The 19,402-nt window shown below is 43.5% G+C and overlaps 2 protein-coding genes across 2 annotated transcripts in view; both read right to left on the reverse strand.

Moving 5' to 3' along the window:
• Window positions 1-14,901, reverse strand: part of ahr1b (aryl hydrocarbon receptor 1b) — a 43,938-nt gene extending 29,037 nt beyond the window's left edge. Inside the window, exons 1-8 of the mRNA XM_085795112.1 lie at window positions 14,852-14,901; window positions 14,229-14,416; window positions 9,950-10,086; window positions 7,640-7,729; window positions 5,348-5,474; window positions 3,995-4,131; window positions 2,256-2,476; window positions 1,338-1,447 (exon numbers count right to left, since the gene is read on the reverse strand). Of these exons, the coding sequence (XP_085651238.1) occupies window positions 1,338-1,447; window positions 2,256-2,476; window positions 3,995-4,131; window positions 5,348-5,474; window positions 7,640-7,729; window positions 9,950-10,086; window positions 14,229-14,416; window positions 14,852-14,892 (1,051 nt within the window). The 5' untranslated portion in view covers window positions 14,893-14,901. The remainder of the gene's footprint in view (window positions 1-1,337; window positions 1,448-2,255; window positions 2,477-3,994; window positions 4,132-5,347; window positions 5,475-7,639; window positions 7,730-9,949; window positions 10,087-14,228; window positions 14,417-14,851) is intronic.
• Window positions 14,902-16,114: 1,213 nt separating this feature from the next.
• Window positions 16,115-19,402, reverse strand: part of ahr2 (aryl hydrocarbon receptor 2) — a 61,390-nt gene continuing 58,102 nt past the window's right edge. The window contains exon 12 of the mRNA XM_085795099.1: window positions 16,115-19,332. Within this exon, the coding sequence (XP_085651225.1) occupies window positions 19,246-19,332 (87 nt within the window). The 3' untranslated portion in view covers window positions 16,115-19,245. The remainder of the gene's footprint in view (window positions 19,333-19,402) is intronic.

Raw genomic sequence — 19,402 nt, forward strand, 5'->3', positions numbered from 1 at the left:
GTGCAGGTCACAACTTGTCCACCAGAGCGTTGTGGAGTTGTTGGATTGTGTATTTGATGAGTTTGATGAGGGAAACCAAGAAATCCCATGAGCCTCCGTAGCGTAGCTCTGAGCAGCTCACGGTTCTGCTCCGCCGTTCTAAAAACAGCTTGCACCAACAATTAAAGGTAACGAACCTACTGCTATGACTACAGTATAGCGATTATGGCAATGGGTCAATCCCTTTAATTAAGCAGCTCCAGAGTACTAGTACTGGTTAAATCAATGACTTGTACCTAGTTCCAGGGAGAATGGAGGCTCTCTACCTTCCACCTAGCGTCTCTTGGCTGAAAACCAACCTTAAGACAACACAAATATACATATGGTAACATGGTAGGTGATAAATAACATTATCCACCACTCCATGGATTGATTTCTCACTGGCTTCTTCGTTGAAAACAAATGCACATGGAGGAGAAGAGGGTTAGAGACACAGAGGAGGACAGACCAGACCTGGAGGAACTCTCCAGGTCTGGTCTGTCCATCTTTAAAAGAATAAAATCTCAGAGCAGCTTGGACTGAATCCTTCAAAATAGTTTCTGTTTTTGTGTGTCAGAGTCGTCTCTGTGTATTTTTAGCTGCTGACCTTTAGGAGGAACTACAATATTTATGTCTGAGGACAAACAGTGAAGCTGCAGAGACTCTGCCAACTCTAAACTTACTTATCACTTTCTTTTCTGTCATTTTTTATTCATCACTATCTAATTATATTTTAAAGAAACATAGAAAAACACACATAATAACGGACTTGTTACAGCATCACATGTTGTTGCCATGTGGGTTGTGCCCTCCATCTGTGTGTGTGTGCATCAGAGCGTGCTGGACATGTATGTATCTGTATTTGTGTTATATGTTTCGAAATTCATGTTTTTCTGCTTCTGTATGCATGAACACATACAGCACAAACAGTGTGTGTGTGTGTTGAACGCCAACGTGTCTGGTAGCAGTGATGATGTGGGTGTTGAGGGAGAGGGGGGGCCATGGTTACGGCTAACCGGGTCATCCGGTACACAGGCTAAGTAGGACATCTGACTCCCGCTCAGAGATTTTCTCCATCAGCAGCAGAGACATTTGTTTGTTTGTGTGTTGCATCATGAGACTGAGGGCGACGCGCTCTGACACACTCGCCGTTTTACTCGTTTTAAGGAACGAGCGGCTGAAGCCTGAGCACCTCGGCGGGTGTTTTGTTGACGGATCCGTTCACCTACTGACATATTTTAATTCCACTCTCTCCAGTAACGCGCACGTGCAGCCATCTGTGGCGTGAAGCGTGTGGACAGGAAACAGCTGGGACTCACTGCGGACGTGGTTTTCGGCACAGTACAACATGTCGGCGGCGTGGATGAACTGGTAGCCGGAGCCTCGGACTCTCAGCTCCGCCTCGGTGTAGCCCAGGACTATCTTACCCCTGCAAGACCAGACACAGACATTAGTCACAAACCCAAACACAGTGATTATATAATATTTATAATATATATGAAGATTTAAAGGGATAGTTCAACATTTTGTCAAACTGGCCCATTGCCATAATCCCTATAGTCATAGCAGTAGGTTTGTTACCTTTAATTGTCGGTGCAAGCTGTTTTTAGAACGGTGGAGCAGAGCCGTGAGCTGCTCAGAGCTACGCTATGGAGGCTCATGGGATTTCTTGGTTTCCCTCATCAAACTCATCAAATACACAATCCAACAACTCCACAACGCTCTGGTGGACAAGTTGTGACCTGCACATTCACCACACTATGAGATAATAACACAACGTTACCAGACAGAGTTGTTTTAGAAGGAAATTCATGCAAAACCGCTGATGCGCGTTGCCTTCAGGGACAGTTTTTCATCAAGCAGTCTCTGTATTTACCTCTAAAACAACTCTGTCTGGTAACGTTGTGTTATTATCTTATACTATAAGATAATAACACAACGTTACCAGACAGAGTTGTTTCTCATAGCGTTGGGGAAACGCTATGAGACTCATAGCGTGGTGAATGTGCAGGTCACAACTTGTCCACCAGAGAGTTGTGGAGTTGTTGGATTGTGTATTTGATGAGTTTGATGAGGGAAACCAAGAAATCCCATGAGCAGCTCACGGCTCTGCTCCGCCATTCTAAAAATAGCTTGCACTGACAATTAAAGGTAACGATCCTACTGCTATGACTATAGGGATTATGGCAATGGGCCAATTTGCCAAAATGTTGAACTATCCCTTTAACATCACGCACTTGGCGTCGCAGGCCATGGGAGTGAAGTCGAGCTTGTGTTTGGTCCTGAAGATCATGTTCCTTGTTCTGATCTCCAGGATGGCGGGGGGCTGCAGGGGGGTGGCGATGGCAAAGAGAGCGAGCTGAGGCGGCGAGGCGCCGTCCTTGCTGTCACAGTGCTGCTGCTGCTGCTGACGGCTCTGACCGTGGAGGAACTTGAGCCGGCCCTGGATGTTGAGCGCCTGCGAGGACGAGGAAGGACGATGACATATTATTTATTTGCATCATACTGTAAATAAAGAGAAGGGTGTGGATGTTTTCTTCCTCTGCTCTCTCTCTCCCAGACGGCGGCGTGGAGCCTCCAGAGCAGAAGAGCGAGTCTTTTCTTCCTGTCAAACACCATTAGTCTTATTTATCCTCAACACACTGGCTCCACTGGGATTTACTCCACCTCTGATCACGCTGCTAACAAACATACAACATGCATCTGATGCATCTGGTGGATTTTTTTTCTTTTTTTTAATCCTCTGAAGAGAAATAACAGAGCAGCTTCAGCTTCAGCTTTTACATCGACCACCAGGAGAAGTCACTGGGGAAATCTTTACAAGCTCAAAAAAAAGACAAAAAAACTTGAAAACACTTTCTCCTGTCTGATGTCCTCCCACCACCCTGTGGCATCTCGTGTAAAGACCCCCCTCCTCCTCTATGTTAGCTCTGGTTAATTGACTTTGGTGGGTTTAAGAGCCTGCAGCCGTGATGTCAGGAATCTAGCCCTGAATAGCAGGAGGGATTACCAAATAACAAAGCCATAGCGACCAGTAGAGACAAGTAGAAAACCTGGCTTACTGCTCACGCAAACGCACTGGGAGGGAGGATGGAGCAGGGTTATTATCGTTAACCACAACTACAACTAGCAGGGGAATAACCATTTAGTTAACTGAAATTAAAATAAAAACAATGCTAAACTGCAGTAAATTTAAGTAGAGTCAGATAACATCAGTTTAGTTGTAGTTTTCTTGTCGATGTCTAAAGCTGCAGGAAGAAAACGCCACAGCTCAATATGGGACGACTTGGAGTACGACCCACAGGGAGATAAGAGTGAATGGAACCTGATGAGGACTGATGGGAACATTATGGGATTATGGGATGGGAACAAGTTCATCTTCAGAGGTCTGACCGAGGCTTTCTCCTAAAACCTGAAAAACTACAACTAAGACTAAGACGAAATAAAAACTACAACTAAGACTAAGACTAAATAAAAACTAGTCAATTCCTCTAAAATAAAAACTAAACTGAAACTGCTTCATCACATGTTGAACTCACTTAAACTAATCTAATGAAATAAAAATAAAAACTAACTAATACCAAGGTTTTTATAGTTTTAAAATGTTCAGTAGATGCAGGTTTGATCCCCTACACCTGCACCTCTGAGCACAGTGTATGTGTGGGCCTAGAAGTGCCTTGCTCATGGGGGGGTCTGCTCCGTTTCCCTCTGCAGAGGCCGGTCAGGAGCTCCCAACCCTGACTAAGCAACTTCTCGCTGCGCTCTCTGGGATTAAAACCTTTTTTCCCCACGACCCCGAGGCTCTCTTAAGGCGGATTACAGGAGTAAATGGTGGCTTCTGATCCCCGAGGGGCTCTGAGGTGGCACGCCATACCGCTGGCCGGCAAAACCAGCAGGCCTCACAACAACACTAAAACCTTTTATGTTTCACACAAACAAAGGCACGCTGGGGGGGGAGAGTCAGTCAGTGTCTCACCAGGAAGCCGGAGGAGTTGTCCAGCAGGCAGCGGAAGCGGCAGACGAAGCCACGCTCCAGAAAGGAGGAGTTTTCAGGCGGGAGCTGCTCGGGGTTGTAGCTCACCAAGCAGGGAGGGGTCGACACCGAGTCGCCATCTGAGGAAACCAAGAAGAATAGTTTTGGTATTGATTAATGAAATTTAAATAAAGTTTTGATTTCAAACTGACTGTGATGCAGCAGCGCAGAGTCTGGGGGATTTCTCTCTTAACCCTTAATCTCAAAAATGTGCACTCCCTCAATATTGAGATTCTCCGACACCCCCCTTGGGAGCAAGGGCTACCCAGAATGCAGTGTTTTCTTTGTTAATAGAGATATAAATATTACAAAACCATTGTATTATCTTAGTTTAGGCCCATTTTATGGATTATTTACCTCATTGTTGCATATAATAACATTATTTTTTATTTTACCATCTTTATTCAACAGCCGATCGGTGCAGACGCCATGTTGCTGTGGTTTAGTTACTAAATGCTCATTTTTCTGGGTGGTGAAGTAGTTGTTAAGTTGTTTTATCAAGATACAGCCTACTATGTTAAATGTCTGACCGTTTATCTAACCATAGTTACAGCTACTGTTGTGTGTGGAGACTTTCAGCTGAATGTGTCCCTGGTTGTGGTGTTTATACAGATTATTTGTTTGAATATCAACTTAGAACTAACTCAGCTAATTTATAGGCTACAAAAAAAACCTAATAACCAAACTAATAACTGACAGATAGTCCACAATAATTACAAAAACATGGACTTGATGGAGCTGTCGATGATAGCTGCATTTGTGGTTTATGATTAAACTAAACGTATCTGCATTTAAGGTCACAATATCCCTTAACACTTGGTTTTAAGGGGATACTAAGGTTAAGGGTTGCGCTTGAGGGTTAAGATAGGAATGAAGTGTGTACCTTGACCTTGATCTGTTGTTGGTGTGTATGTGTGTGTGCAGTTTGTGTGTCTTGTCAACTGCTGACCCGTAACTAATTTAAAATGACAAGTGTGTGTGTGTGCTGGTGAAACCCACTGTGAGTTTGTTTTAGTTGCTGATGCAGTGTAATATTTAGACCGTATCTCAGGAGGCTTCAGTTAAAGGTCACCTCTTGTCGTCCGTCCACGACGCTTTATTTTCCACACTGATCGACTTGCAGGTGATGATCTATAAGTCTATTGATCTCTGGTTCGGTGACTTCTAGTAAATGTTGTAGTTTCACAGGAATCCAGACGTTTCTGCTGCTGCAGCTGCTGCAGCTGCTGCAGCTGCTGCAGCTGCTGCAGCTGCTGCATACAGTACAGTAAGTAGACTGTTATGTAGGAAACAGACCTGTGGAGGGATCCATGGGGGGTCCGTGACCAGCGGGGGGGTTGAGGGCCCAGTGCAGGTTCCTCCTGAACTCCTGCTGGTCTTCAGTGTGGATCAGCTCAAACACACTCTGATGCATCACATCAGTCTGGCAGCAACAACAGGACAAAACAGAGCTCAGGTTCACTTCTATCGCACATACACACCAGAGGAATTATTCATTATTATAGAACCATCTGAATATGAGACAAGATGAGTGAAGGTGGATCAATCAATCAATCAATCAATCAATCAATCAATCAATCAATCAGACTTCATTTATATGGCGGACGAACAGGAAGATGCAATGGTGGTTGTTTTCAGCCTTTTACTGTCTGAAAAAACACACAACAAAAACAAAACGACAGTGGAAAAAGTCGTGGAGACGGCGGGAATGTGAGCTGCTAGTCGCAAATATTGAATATTGAATGTTCATTATTTACGATCTCTCCTTCCGAGCGGATCGGACCGGACCGGACAATATCACTCTATATCACCACAGGAACATGAGACACGATGCCGTTTGCAAACACCAGACAATCGGGGCTTTGCTGGCTTTGATCGGAAGGGGAGATCGGGACAAAAATCGGCCAATTTGCTGTGAGGAAACACCAGAGACTGGATAAAACCAAATAAATAAAAGGAACTAAAAGCAGCACAAGTGCAAGGACATGATAAAAATAACTAAAACTATACAATAAATAGTTTAAGACTAAAATAACTAAAAACTAAATGATAAAAATCAACAAGTAAAAGGATAAAAAAAGGAAAATCTAATGAAAATCCAGGCTAAAAAGGTGTGTTGGATGTTTAGTCGGGGCCGTTATACTGTCAGCAGCTTCTCTCGGGGGTGCGTTTGATTCAGTTTTCCTTGAAGTGGAGCCAAGAGAAATCAAGTGTCGCTGAACGTTTTATTCAAACGGCCGAGACGGAGCCAAAGACCCGCTGTGACCCCCCCCTCCCCCCTCCCCGATATCTGTCGTCAGGACGCAGCATGACCTGGCCGTGGACCAGAGTGGAACCTCCTCCTCCTCCCACAGTGGGCGGGGTCAAAACCAGGTCACCGCCGAGGAATTTCAGCAGGCAGAGGTGTTGGGTGAAATATGTGAAGTGAATATGAAAAGGGGACGAGGAGGGGGGGGGGTATTTTTCTCAGCCTGGACGTTAACTCCAGAGATGCTGTGCTAAGATACACGACACGCCTTGATGCCTGTTTCCAGGGTTACTTACTACACATTTGAAATTTAAAAATTCCAGACTTTTTCCATCCAGACCCTAATTTCCAGACTTCTTGGTAAAAAAAGTTCAAATAATTTGTGACATTTGAGCAATTAGATGTGTATCGTGTTTTTATCTCGTTTACACGTTCATGTCACAGATCTGGTCTGAGCCACACACTGGCCTTTTTCATCCCTCTCCTCCCTCTGTCTGTGGGTCTGCTGTGTCTTATTTCTTGGGTGCTGTAACAACTGTTGACACCCTCTATATGTGTGTGTGTGTGTGTGTGTGTTATGGTCTCCCTGGGCGTCCCACTGCGTGTGTTGTTTCCAAACACTCCCTGTGCGCAGACCGAGGCAGCTGTTTCACCAAAGATTTAGGTTTGTCTGGAAAATGAGAGGTGACGCGGCTCAGGTGGACGGGGAAATGAGGGGTGAGAGGTGATGTTCACACCCCCACCTGGATACACAAGTGTGTGTGTGTGTGTGTGTCTGTGTGTGTGTGTGTGTTTGAGCACACAGACACACAGTTTTATTGTTTTATTCAGATTTAGACTGGAGGTGGTGGTGCTGTGTTGGATCAAACCTCTCTCTCTCCATGTGTGGACGCAGACGACGATGCGTTCACTTGTTGCTCTCATATTACTATTTAACTTGAATTCTTGATTGCTAGTTATTCTTTTACTCTGTTTCTATGCACTATTTTGATTGATTGATTGATTGATTGATTGATTGATTGATTGATTGATTGATTGATTGATTGAGCAGCTGAGACACTGAATTTCTATCTATCTCTCTCTTATCTCTCTATCTCTCTCTCTTATCTCTCTATATATCTCTCTCTCTCTTATCTATCTCTTTTATCTATCTATCTATCTATCTCTCTCTCTTATCTATCTATCTATCTATCTTTCTATCTTATCTCTCTCTCTCTCTTATCTATCTATCTATCTATCTATCTATCTATCTATCTATCTATCTATCTATCTATCTATCTATCTATCTATCTATCTATCTATCTATCTATCTATCTATCTATCTATCCATCTCTGTGTACCTGGTGGAAGCCGAGGTAATCCTGGATGGTGTGGGAGCAGAAGAAGATGGTTCCCTCGGCCGTCACCACGACGACGAAGCCGTTCAGGGCCTGTGGAGGGAAAACATAGGGTTATTCCATGTTTATGAAGATGAAATCCTGATTATGATGCACGTTGAGAGGAAAAGGAGCCACATCCAGCTCCCGTCCTCTGATTGGTAGATATTTATTCACACAGGACAACTTGAGGATGAAATCCAGCAGAGAGTAGAGGAAGGAGAGGAAGGAGAGGATAAAAGACAAAGAGGAGTAAACAACAGGGATGAGACTTCTCCCCCGGGCGGAGAGAGGAGGACGGGGAGGAAGCGGAGGAGAGGCTGGAGCCGAGGAGAAGGAGGTCACTACTGGATGACTAACACCTCCATCACTGCTGCCCCTCTCCACTCCTCTCCTCTCCACTCTTCTTCCTCTCCCTCCTCGTTTTCCCCGGGGGCTTGGCGAGGAGGTGATGACACCGAGTCCTGTCGCTGCACAGAGTCGTAATGGCATCCCGCCAGGATCCGCCCACACCTCGCTGACGAGGGCAACCATGATGATGATGATGATGATGATGATGATGTTGCGCTGACAGACTTTTATCAGGCTCAGACTCACTTCGTCGCTGCTTTAATCCAAACCCAACTACGTGAAGTCAGATCTGCTGTTAAATGATTCACAGCTCAGAGAAACACTCACTCCACTTTTATTTCTGCTCATTTTATGTCTTTTATTGAATCCAGAAACAGGTACGGGTTTGGATTAAAGGGATAGTTCAACATTTTGGCAAACTGGCCTATTGCCATAATCCCTATATTCATAGCAGTGGGTTCGTTACCTTTAATTGTCGGTGCAAGCTGTTTTTAGAATAGCAGAGCAGAGCCGTGAGCTGCTCAGAGCTACGCTACAGAGGCTCAGGGGATTTCTTGGTTTCCCTCATCAAACTCATCAAATACACAATCCAACAACTCCACAACGCTCTGATGGACAAGTTGTGACCTGCACATTCACCACGCTATGAGATAATAACACAACGTTACCAGACAGAGTTGTTTTAGAGGGAAATACATGCAAAACCGCTAATGCACGTTCCCATCGGTAGCAGTTTTTCATCATCAGTCTCTGTATTTCCCTCTAAAACAACTCTGTGTGGTAACGTTGTGTTATTATCTCATAGCGTGGTGAATGTGCAGGTCACAACTTGTCCACCAGAGCGTTGTGGAGTTGTTGGATTGTGTATTTGATGAGTTTGATGAGGGAAACCAAGAAATCCCATGAGCCTCCGTAGCGTAGCTCTGAGCAGCTCACGGCTCTGCTCCGTCGTTCTAAAAACAGCTTGCACCGACAATTAAAGGTAACAAACCTACTGCTACGACTATAGCGATTATGGCAATGTGCCAATTTGCCAAAAATGTTGAACTATCCCTTTAACTCTGGATCCAAGCTTCAAAAACTGCAGCCTGCAGAAAGTGACCACACCCAGCGCTGTCCAACACACACACACATGAACACACACACTTCACACAGTGTGCAGCAGCAGCATACAGAACATGCACTGTGTATAAATATTTACTGTAGGAGACGCATCCCGCTCTCTCTCTCGCTCATGTTTGGTGAACCGCTCTCTCTCCTGAGACTCAGTGGGTGTGTGTGTGTGTGTGTGTGTGTGTGTGTGTGTGTAGCAGAGAGAGAGAGAGAGAGAGAGGGAGAGCAGTGATGTTTGTTTTCTGTCTCTGCATTTAGGATGAAAGAAAAACCTCCACAAAACATTTTGACTGCTCGTTGTGTTTCCTCACACACAAACACACACAGACACACACACAGTGGATGATATGAAAGCATGGTGTGTGTTTAACATGTGGTGATTTAAATGTTTCTATTTTAAATGGGCTTTTAGTTTATTTCCACCGTCACACACACACACACACACACACACACACACACACACACACACACACACACACACACACACACACACACACACACACACACACACACACACACACACACACACACACACACACACACACACACACACACGTCCTTCATCCCTCCCTTCAATAATACATGTGTTCACCGGCTCTGTATAATTCATGGGTCTCTGTCTGTAATGGCGGAGAGCAGCCGCTGCCCCCCCCCCCCACCCACCCACCCACTCTGACGCTGACCCACTTCCTCCTCTGGGATCCAGCGTTCAACAGGCTCCGCCCCCCTCCAGGTGCTGTGGGAAGAGCCAACAGGTGCAGTGTGTGTGTGTGTGTGTGTGTGTGTGTGTGTGTGTGGGCTTGGACACACCTGCAGCAGCAGCTCCCCCTCAGGTATGTGGCCTTTGTGCACAGACGCCGTCGTCTTGCTGTCGTCGTCTTCGCCGTTGTCGCCATGGTCGCTCCTCTTGGTGACGCCGCCGTTGGACGTCTGGTTCTTCAGAGCCACTGTGGACAGAGAGAGAGGACGAATCTGTGACGGGGATTTAGCTCATGTTGCGTCTGATTGGAGGATAATCCAAGGAGCCGAATCAAAGTCCTTAGAGGTAAAGAAGACCAGAGCTCTGTCTAAATGAATGGAGACATGGTCAAACCCACGCTTTAACGTGACAACGCCAGTGAAATTAGATCCAATCTGAAACCAAAAACCATCTGACCATGGATGTATGGACCTGACAGTATAATGTCTAATATATGATTTCTTATCATCCACTGATTAGATAAGATTAACATTTGAAAGCAATGGATGTTTTTAGCCTGCCCACCAGGTAGGTTGGTATGGAAGCCCATTTCCGCCAAAAAAAAGATATAATAATTCAAAATAATGAGATATTAAGTCAAAATTATGAGATAATTCAAGATTATGAGTTACTAAGTCAAAATAATGAGATACTAAGTCATAATTATGAGATACTAAGCCAAAATTATGAGATATTAAGTCAAAATATTGAGTTACTAAGCCAAAATTATGAGATACTAAGTCAAAATGATGAGATACTAAGTCAAAATTATGATTACTGATGGCTGTTTGTGAATATGCGCCATCTTTGCCGTTGTGGATCTCCCCATTCAAAATGATGCGAGTGCTCTGTCTCTACAATATAGAACGTCTCTGGCCGAGTTGCATCACATAGTGAAAGAAGGAAACGACCAGAGGGAGTAACACCTTCAGAGGAGGAGGAGAGGGAGGGGATCTGAGGACGGAGGATGGAGTAACACCCTAACAAGGTGAGAAGAGGGATGGAGCGCAGCCTGGAGCAACGGGCTACAGTTGTAAATCAGGACAGGTTTTCATATAATGTGTATCGACAGTTATTGTGACCCTCTAAGGGTCCTGAGTTTGACCGCTGGGCCTGGACGGCAGCGTGCCAGCGACCCCCGAGGACAAAATCTATTCAGATTATAAAAGCAATGAGGATTTTGTATTGTTCACTTATTATGCCATACATGAGTTACTGCATTGAAATATGGAGCAATACCTAAGTAGGTTACACAAAGCCAATGTTTTTATGAAAGAAAACTACTAAGAACTAAGAACTAAGAATAATACATTTGGGATTTGGGAATGCTGTTGATTGTATATTAAGCAAATTATGGACTTTTACCTGCAAATTAGCAGAAGTATTTTGTTTTAGTTTCACAAAATGTCAGTCATAGAAGGAAACTGAATTTCAAATATCAAATGTCGAGGACCAAGGTAAAACAAACGTGCATTTCTGTGGTAGGTGTGGGGAGTTTAGAGAAACATATTGTGATGGAAGGTACTAGTTGTGGATTTTATTTTCTATATTTCTTTGTATATTGTTGGCTGTAAAACTGGCATTTCATCTGATGTAAGTGTTCTTTTGTTTTAAGAAAGGAGCAGGTGTTGTAAGTTTTCTTCATTCTGCTCCGTTCAAATCCTTGGATTGGAACGGATAATAATTGAAAATGAAATCTGAGCGGGTCGACTCGAGTCTGACAGAAAGAAACACTGACGTTAATGGGAGAGGAAACCTCAGACAATACACCGGCTGAAGGTTCGACCTGTTCTTCTGATCTCAACCCAGATTCTCCACAGGGACCAGAGGAGCTGCGTCCGTCCTCAGAGGTCACTGCAAGTCCGGGGTGCAACATCATCAATTCATCACCATCATCATCATCTTCAGACGTGCAGGAAGCTGAATAAAAATAAATCTTGACTGCGCTGGCTGCTGCACCCAAACCTTTTGTCTGTTGGTGACAGAGCTCAGTGTAGTGGAAGCTCACAGGGCCGAGAGAGAAGCAGGAAAAGCATGTCGACTATCAATAATTAAGAGCCAGGAGGGGCGGAGGCGGAGGGTTTGTGCGCTGACGTCATGACCAGGGGCCGCCGGCAAGAAAAAACACCCCGGGGCGACCGAGTGGAGGAGGAGGAGGAGGAGGAGGAGGAGGAGGAGGGGACATCTGTTGGCACAACGGAGGGCGATGAGGACACCAACAGCCGATAAAAACATCACAACAGACACTCCTCAGTCCTCCGAGTGGCTTTACACCGGCTCAGAGGAAACAGAAAGGCTGCAGCCGCATGACTGAGTCCACATCTAGAGGAGGAGGAGGAGGAGGAGGAGGAAAAACAACTGCAAGGCCTCTCTGAGGAAGAACTCATACAGTTTATATCATAACCATGCTAAATCATAACGTTCAGGATGATACTGAGTCATTAGGACCAAGCATCCACCAGACTAAATGATTATTCTGTCTGAAATATAGTTTGAATCCTTTAATTTATTGGTGTAAAGGTAAATATCACAAACACACACTCATGGTAGAAGAAGATTGAGAAACACACTGCTGTTGTATTGCATAAGGAGGAGGCACTAATCTGCTCTGAGCACTGGACAGATGGCTTCATGGAGACAGATGTGGAATAACACACACACACACACACACACACACACACACACACACACACACACACACACACACACACACACACACACACACTCTGTAATGACACCAGTCTGACCACAGTGATGCAACATTTACACAAAAACACAACTGTTCAGGTGCAGCAGCAGATTGTTGGTTTCCCCAGGCTTCCTGAACGCAGCACAGACAGACAAAAACAAAACAAAGTGTGGAACTCTCCACAGACACATTTAGCTTCACGAGGTGGAATAAAAAAAAACAAAACAACAGACGGTGGTGGATGTGGCTGAAGTCCTGTGACCCCACCTGAACCTCACCTCACTCTTTCATCTTCACCCTGACACACACAGATCCTGGATTAACACTTCAATGACTCTACGTGTGTAAAGAAAGAAATGAAAACCGGGGTTTCTCCGAGGCTGCGGGAGTCAAAAGTTGAAAAGTGGGCGCCTGTCTCCCCCCCTTCCTGCTTCAAAAGGTCTGTAAAGCGTCGGTGAGTGGATTATCCCGCCGTGTTTTTATTCTCAGAGGCTTTCATCTCCTCCTCCTCCTCCTCCTCCTCCTCCTCCTGGATGCAGCGCGGCCGTCTCCTCAGACCTACATTACTGTGCGGCTGAGACTTTGGGACAAGTGTCGCCTCATGGCCACAGGCAAGAGGAGCTGACCTACAATACGTTGCGGCTGCATGAAGACATTATGATAAGAAGGGGTCGTCCCGGGGTCAGGGCCGGGGCGTGCTGGCCTGTTTCTGCAGGGTCGGCCCGCCACACACACGTCTGATGGGTTTTTAATCACAGTTACGGTCCGTGCTGTACAGTTGGAGTCTATAATAGGCTGCTGCTGAGCTGCCTAAAGGAGGACAGTGGGTGGACTGTACGTCTGCTGACCGCTTCATTACTGTAGCCCAGAATAGTCCAGTCAGTGGAACCAGCATCGGAGGAAAGAAAAATGCAAATACTGCACATTTAGGTCCAAGCCAGGCCTTTAAAAGGGAATATTAGTATTAAAACTTAACACCAGACATCGGATTGTGTTGATTTCAGAATCTTTTTTCAGCTTTCAGATGCTTGTGAGTGGTTGAAAGGTGCAGAGACTTGTGCAGGAAGCAGTTTGAGCTGTTAATTGAATCAAACGTTCCCAGTTTTCCCTGTAAACGCTGCGCTGAGCCTTCGACGTTAAACAGGGACTCAGATATTCCAGATGTGCAGCGTCGACTCGAGCTTCAAGGATTTTTTTTTTCGGAGCAGATTTCTGAAGGCTGCTTGTTGTTTTTGGACAGACTTGCAATCAGATTTTAATAGTAAATCTGTGAACACACTGAAGCCTGCCAAACACACACACACACACACACACACTCCTATATCCCCCCAAATCCATCTGCTATGCCTGTAAGCCTGCTAACTCCCCAACAAAGCCACCACTTCTTAAACAGAGGCTGAAGCACAGACGGGTCACCACCTCTGAAATACCGTCCAGCTCCAAATCTAAAAATATATTTACATGAACACATCTCCCTCACCCAAAAGGCACATGTTGTTTTTCCTGCCTGTGCGTCTGCAGGTCGTGTGTGTGAGGTGTGAAAAGCTATTTCAGTGTTTCAGCGGGCGAGAAATAAAAGGGTGAGCAGCTGCTTGGAGACATTTCCCTGCTTCTCCGTCCTTTTACCCGAGCTGTGTGCATCCCACCTGTCCTCGTCCTACCTGAGAAGAAGCTCTTGGTGCGGAGGAAGCTGACGCTGAGCCTCAGGATGGACAGTTTGTCCAGGCTGGAGATGACGTCCTCGGAGAAGGGCAGCAGGCCGGCGAGGCGGTCCAGCTCTGAGTTCAGACGGTCACGGTGGCGTTTGGACGGGTTGGACTTGGCGCCTTCAGCAGGGGTCGGTTTGACTCTGGACACGAAGGGAACGCTGTGGTATTTAAAATGACTTTTTCATCAACAAGCAGCAAGATTATGCAAGATATCAAACCTTCAAATATGTTCAATCAATCAGTTATATCCTCAGGAAACCACGGCTATTGATCAGGCTGCAACACTTCCTGCTCTATCACATGTTTTAACAGCATTTAATGCAGGTACATGCACATAAGAACATCTCAGTGTTTACTGAACTAGTCTAACTTTTACTGACACAATGGTTTACATTATTATAGATGGATGTCCACAACAGGAGTACTAATCTGCAAATGTCTGTTTCTAACTACTTTAGTCCATCATGTTTACAAGCTGCTAGATGTGTGTTATTGACTTAAGTGTCACCAGTTTGTCTTAAATAAGCTGAATAACCACTTTATTTCTCCTTAAAATGACCTGAATAAAGACTCACCCCTTCTGCGCCGGTTTTCTTCTCTTCCGTCCAGCGTACATGTTGTTATCGTTGTTGTTGTTGTCGATGTTGTTTTATTTAATTATTCACAGTAGAAGTGCAGGACCATCCATAAACCCTGAACTGACACCAGCTCCACACAGGAGGATCCAAATCCAGGTCCAGATCTAGATCCAGCAGGAAGCCAACAGAGAGCAGCCGAGCTCTACGTTACCGCCAGGGCTGGCTCCGCTTGTCCCGTCCGCGGCGGTCGCTCCGCCGGCTCTGCTTCAAATGACATCCCTCCATGGAAAAACACCGTGTAAACTTCGCATCCCGCGGCGCAAATCCTTCACAGAAAACGGCGGAATTAAACCGTTAAAGTTCGGTGTTCCTCCTCCTCCACCTCCTTCAGTCTCCTCCGGCCGGACGTCTCTCCTCTCTCTGCTGCTGCTGCTGCTGCTCCAGCCCTCTCCTCCTCCTCCTCCTCCTCCGTCAACAAGCCCGGAGCGCGCACAGCAACGGCAGTGATTGAGGTCGGGAGCGCGCAGCAGGGTCAAAGGTGACGTAGTACAAAAAAAAAAGAGTTTGAAATAACGGTCGAAATTCAAACTAAATTCAAATTTCAGTTGTCCGATATGAAATTTTAAAATAACGGTCGTCGACTTTTACATTTGGGGCATCGACAGTACCTTTGAATTTTAAATCTGAAGCAATTGAAATTTAAACTAACCGTCAACTTAAAAATGTATATTTATGGTGGAAGACAAGTACATTTAACTGGATATGTAAATTGAAGGTTATAGAGCTACTTGTACTAATTAGTGCAGCTACATAATGACAGCTACAACACATTGTTGTGTCAGTTACAGATACTTAATGATATTGCTGTTTGTTTGTTTTTTACCAGCTGCAGGGATTGTTCACTTGCTTCAACAGTCATGCAGGACAGTGGAAACCATTAAAGGTTTAACTGGGAGCAGATTGTCAAACAGGAGCAGATGAGTGAAGCCATTAGCAAATACAGGCTTACACTGACATCTGGTGGACTATAGAAATCAAAACCACAAAATCAGGTTATATATGCCTATTAAAATATTTGTAAGTGAGTTGTTTTTCCCCTTTTTGACTAATGTCAAAATATGTGAACTACTCTGAGACAATAAGAAACAGACAACAAACTGTGACAACAATCAAAAAAACCCTATTTTTTCAAGTCTATTTATAAATAATTGCATTATGCAGCTTTTCCTTTTAACAAACAGACGTTGAAACCACAGTGTAAGCTCTGACCACCTTTAATATGGTGAGCATGAACATATTGTCTCAAACACTCAATACACTGTTAGAAGCAAAATATTGAAGGCAAATCCACAAGATATAATATGTTGATTACAAAAAAAAACATAACAAGAGTTTACATAATGTATATGCTGTGCAGACAATGTACAAAAAAATTATAAGAGTGAGACAGGTTAAGCCAATATGATATTAAAATACACAATATATGACAATACTTTTTTTTTTTTGAAAAATAAAGAAGACAAATATATTTATATACATGTACACAAAGATACTGCATTTGGGGGGCTTGGGTTTGAAAAAAATATTGTAAGTAAAATGGCTTTATTTTATTCAAAATCAGAAGCAAGCAAGATACATTTATATTTCTTAATGCAGAATACTTTGTGAGAAAAAGGCTCTGAAAGTACTCCAGATTTAGAGAGAGGAGACGTTAAGGTGCGCTAGGAGAGAATAACACACACCTTTAATATTATGCTTCATTTTGTACTGAGTATTAAATATTCAGCCTGTTCTGTGATGATTTTTGATCTAATTTATGGTTTTTGATTAGTAACACTGTCAAATCTATCATCTTAGAATGTTTAACGATATTCAGTTCATTAAAATTATTCAACCTGGAACAAGAGAGAGTTTGACTTTTTCATATTAGATGCTTTAAATTTGATTGAAACAATTCATTGGGTATTTATCAGCTGGAATAAAAAGGTTAAATGACTTAATAGTTGATCGTTTGAGGGCTGAAAATACTGTGTAATGATAATATAACCCCGAAATAATTACATTTGGGTTGAATTATCTCAACTGTTAATTAACATGAACGCATTAAAGTTGTAGCTTCTCCACGTCGAAGCACAGCAACAATCATTCTGGTCTGGTTTTTGGTGTCTTATGAAGAAATCATTCTTTGTGTTTCCATTTCTGAGTGGAAAATCTCCACACAACCATGAAAAATTATAAAAATTAGCCACAAAAAACTGGGATTTTCCACCAGTGGATCTGCATTCTGACTCATCCCTTTGGTATCCTGGAGAATAAAAGCATCACAGATGGCTTCGCTGACTAGTTTTTGGTATTGAAGTCAAGTATTCAAGTTTGTCATCACTGCTTTTGTTGTTTGCAGCTTCTGCAATCTGCTGCAAATGGTTTCTTTAAAAAGAAGTGTCGTTTAAAAAAAAGTTCAGAAGTGCTAAAAATGAAAAAACTAGCCTAAGAAATAAAGCAGATTTTACGGCTCAGAACTGGATGAAGCGACTGGGTGCAACTTTCTTTTCAATCTAAGTGCTGAATTTAAGATCAACAGACAATCAAGAAGAGCTCATTTAAAGGCACTTTAAGTTTCCACCCTTTTTATTTTTATGTTGTTTTTTTTACTTGTAAAGTGAAGACTTTTTTTCCATTTTTTTTCCTCATTTAAAATATACAATAGCTGCCTATAACTGTTTTACTTCTGCGTTTCGCTGCGGCTCCAACAGGAGCACAGATAAATTAACCAAGAGACAGAGAGAGGAAAGAGGAAGAGGACGGAAATTTGTTGTGGAAGATATGATTTAAAATAAATCAGTACAATCAGCATCAGACTGATGACACATTTTCAGGCTTAGTGTGAAGTTTAGATCCTGGGTAAGGCAGTGAGTACGTCTATTTATTTATTTATTTATTTTTTAATCTTACCTAAAATATATAATAGTTTTTAAATTGTGGCTTCTACAAATAAGCCGTGATAATGAATTTATAAGTCATTATCTATGAACAACATTGTGCTCATTCCATCATGAACAACCTGCTTCAGGAATCTCTTGTAATAAAGCTGTTAGTGTCCTGCAAGACAAATGACTTTCTCTTCACGACGCTTTGGCAACACTTTAAAGGAATAGTGCAATAAATCTTTAGAAACTGGCTTGGTGGCGTTAAGGCAAGGGTTAAGAGTTCAGCTTTGGTTTTTATATACATCAAATATGATTTCCACTTCGCCTCGTTGCTGATATTCCTGATGGAAATGTTTAGAAAATGACAACAGACTGTCCCTTTAAAGTTTCAAACAGGTCTGTCAGTTTAAGGCACTGTCTGTAAATGTTTTTTTTCCTCTACAACAGGAAAACAACAAGAAAAGAAACATTAAAGAAAAGACAAATAAAGAGGAGAAGAAGAAGAAGAAGAAAACTGGCTCAGTGACGAAGCTCGGACTGCTTTTTAAAATATATAAGAGATGCACTAACAAGCAGCTGTTTTCACTGAATCATCTCATGTTTAAAGCAAAACATTGTCCATTAGTAGGATGACTGTGATTCCATTGTGCGTTTCTTTTTCTATATATATGTATATATGCACGTACATACATATATACATATATATAAATATATAAACCCTGTCTACAAAGCAAATCTCCCTCAGCGGGACAGTGAGCAGTTGAAATGAACTGAATCAAGACGCAAATTTCAAAAGGCCAAAAAAAAAAAAAAAACACCAGCAAAACGTCAAAGTCGATATATTTCATCCTTCTGAGAGCTCCAAGTGGAAACAGGCGTCTGTGGATCAGGTGTGAGACGGACGGCGGAGGACACAAAGCAGCCATCTGTCCCTCAGCTCTGAGTTTAAGTCCTGTTCATGTTCAGGTGTCACTGGATCATCCTCACAACCAACGTCCATGTTTGCTTCCTCTCCTCTCCGTTTGGGCACTCGCCACCCACAGCTCAAACTAGAGACCATAATAATGTCTCCTCAGATTGTAGAGACAGAGATTTAGAGCTGCAGCTGCCAATGAGAGAAGAGAAATAAAACAAACAGGACATTTTGTTGAGGCAACGTCAGTGATGAAGGACTAATTGGTTGTTTTAACGTCCCTCTCCATTGGTCGAATCTGGTGCCCAAAAAATAAAACCACCGGTGTAGTTTCTCAGTCTTTGATATCCAAACAAACTCCACATCACAATCTGACTTTCTTTCTTTCTTTCTTCCCGCCGTCCGACACCAATCACATGAAGCTGTTTCAAATAGGAGCTCATCTCTGTTCTTCAGTCTGCTCCTCTTTCACGTTTAGAGACAGGAGTCTTTTGTTTTGTTTTTCTCTAAAAAGCTGCTGTTTTGAGTCCACAGTCCAAGGCAGCCCGGTCCTATTTGTTCTCTGAGAAGTATACGGTCCCATCGGGCAGCGAGGGGAACGGGAAACCTCCGTTCCCGACGACTGGATGGCTGTTGATCTGTGGAACATGAACACATCCACAAGTTAGAACGTCTCACCACACAAAAAGACTCAACTCTGACATTTAT

The sequence above is a fragment of the Trachurus japonicus genome, chromosome 2, assembly GCF_045865225.1.
Source record: "Trachurus japonicus isolate A0001 chromosome 2, Traja_1.0".
Taxonomy (NCBI): Eukaryota; Metazoa; Chordata; class Actinopteri; order Carangiformes; family Carangidae; genus Trachurus; species Trachurus japonicus.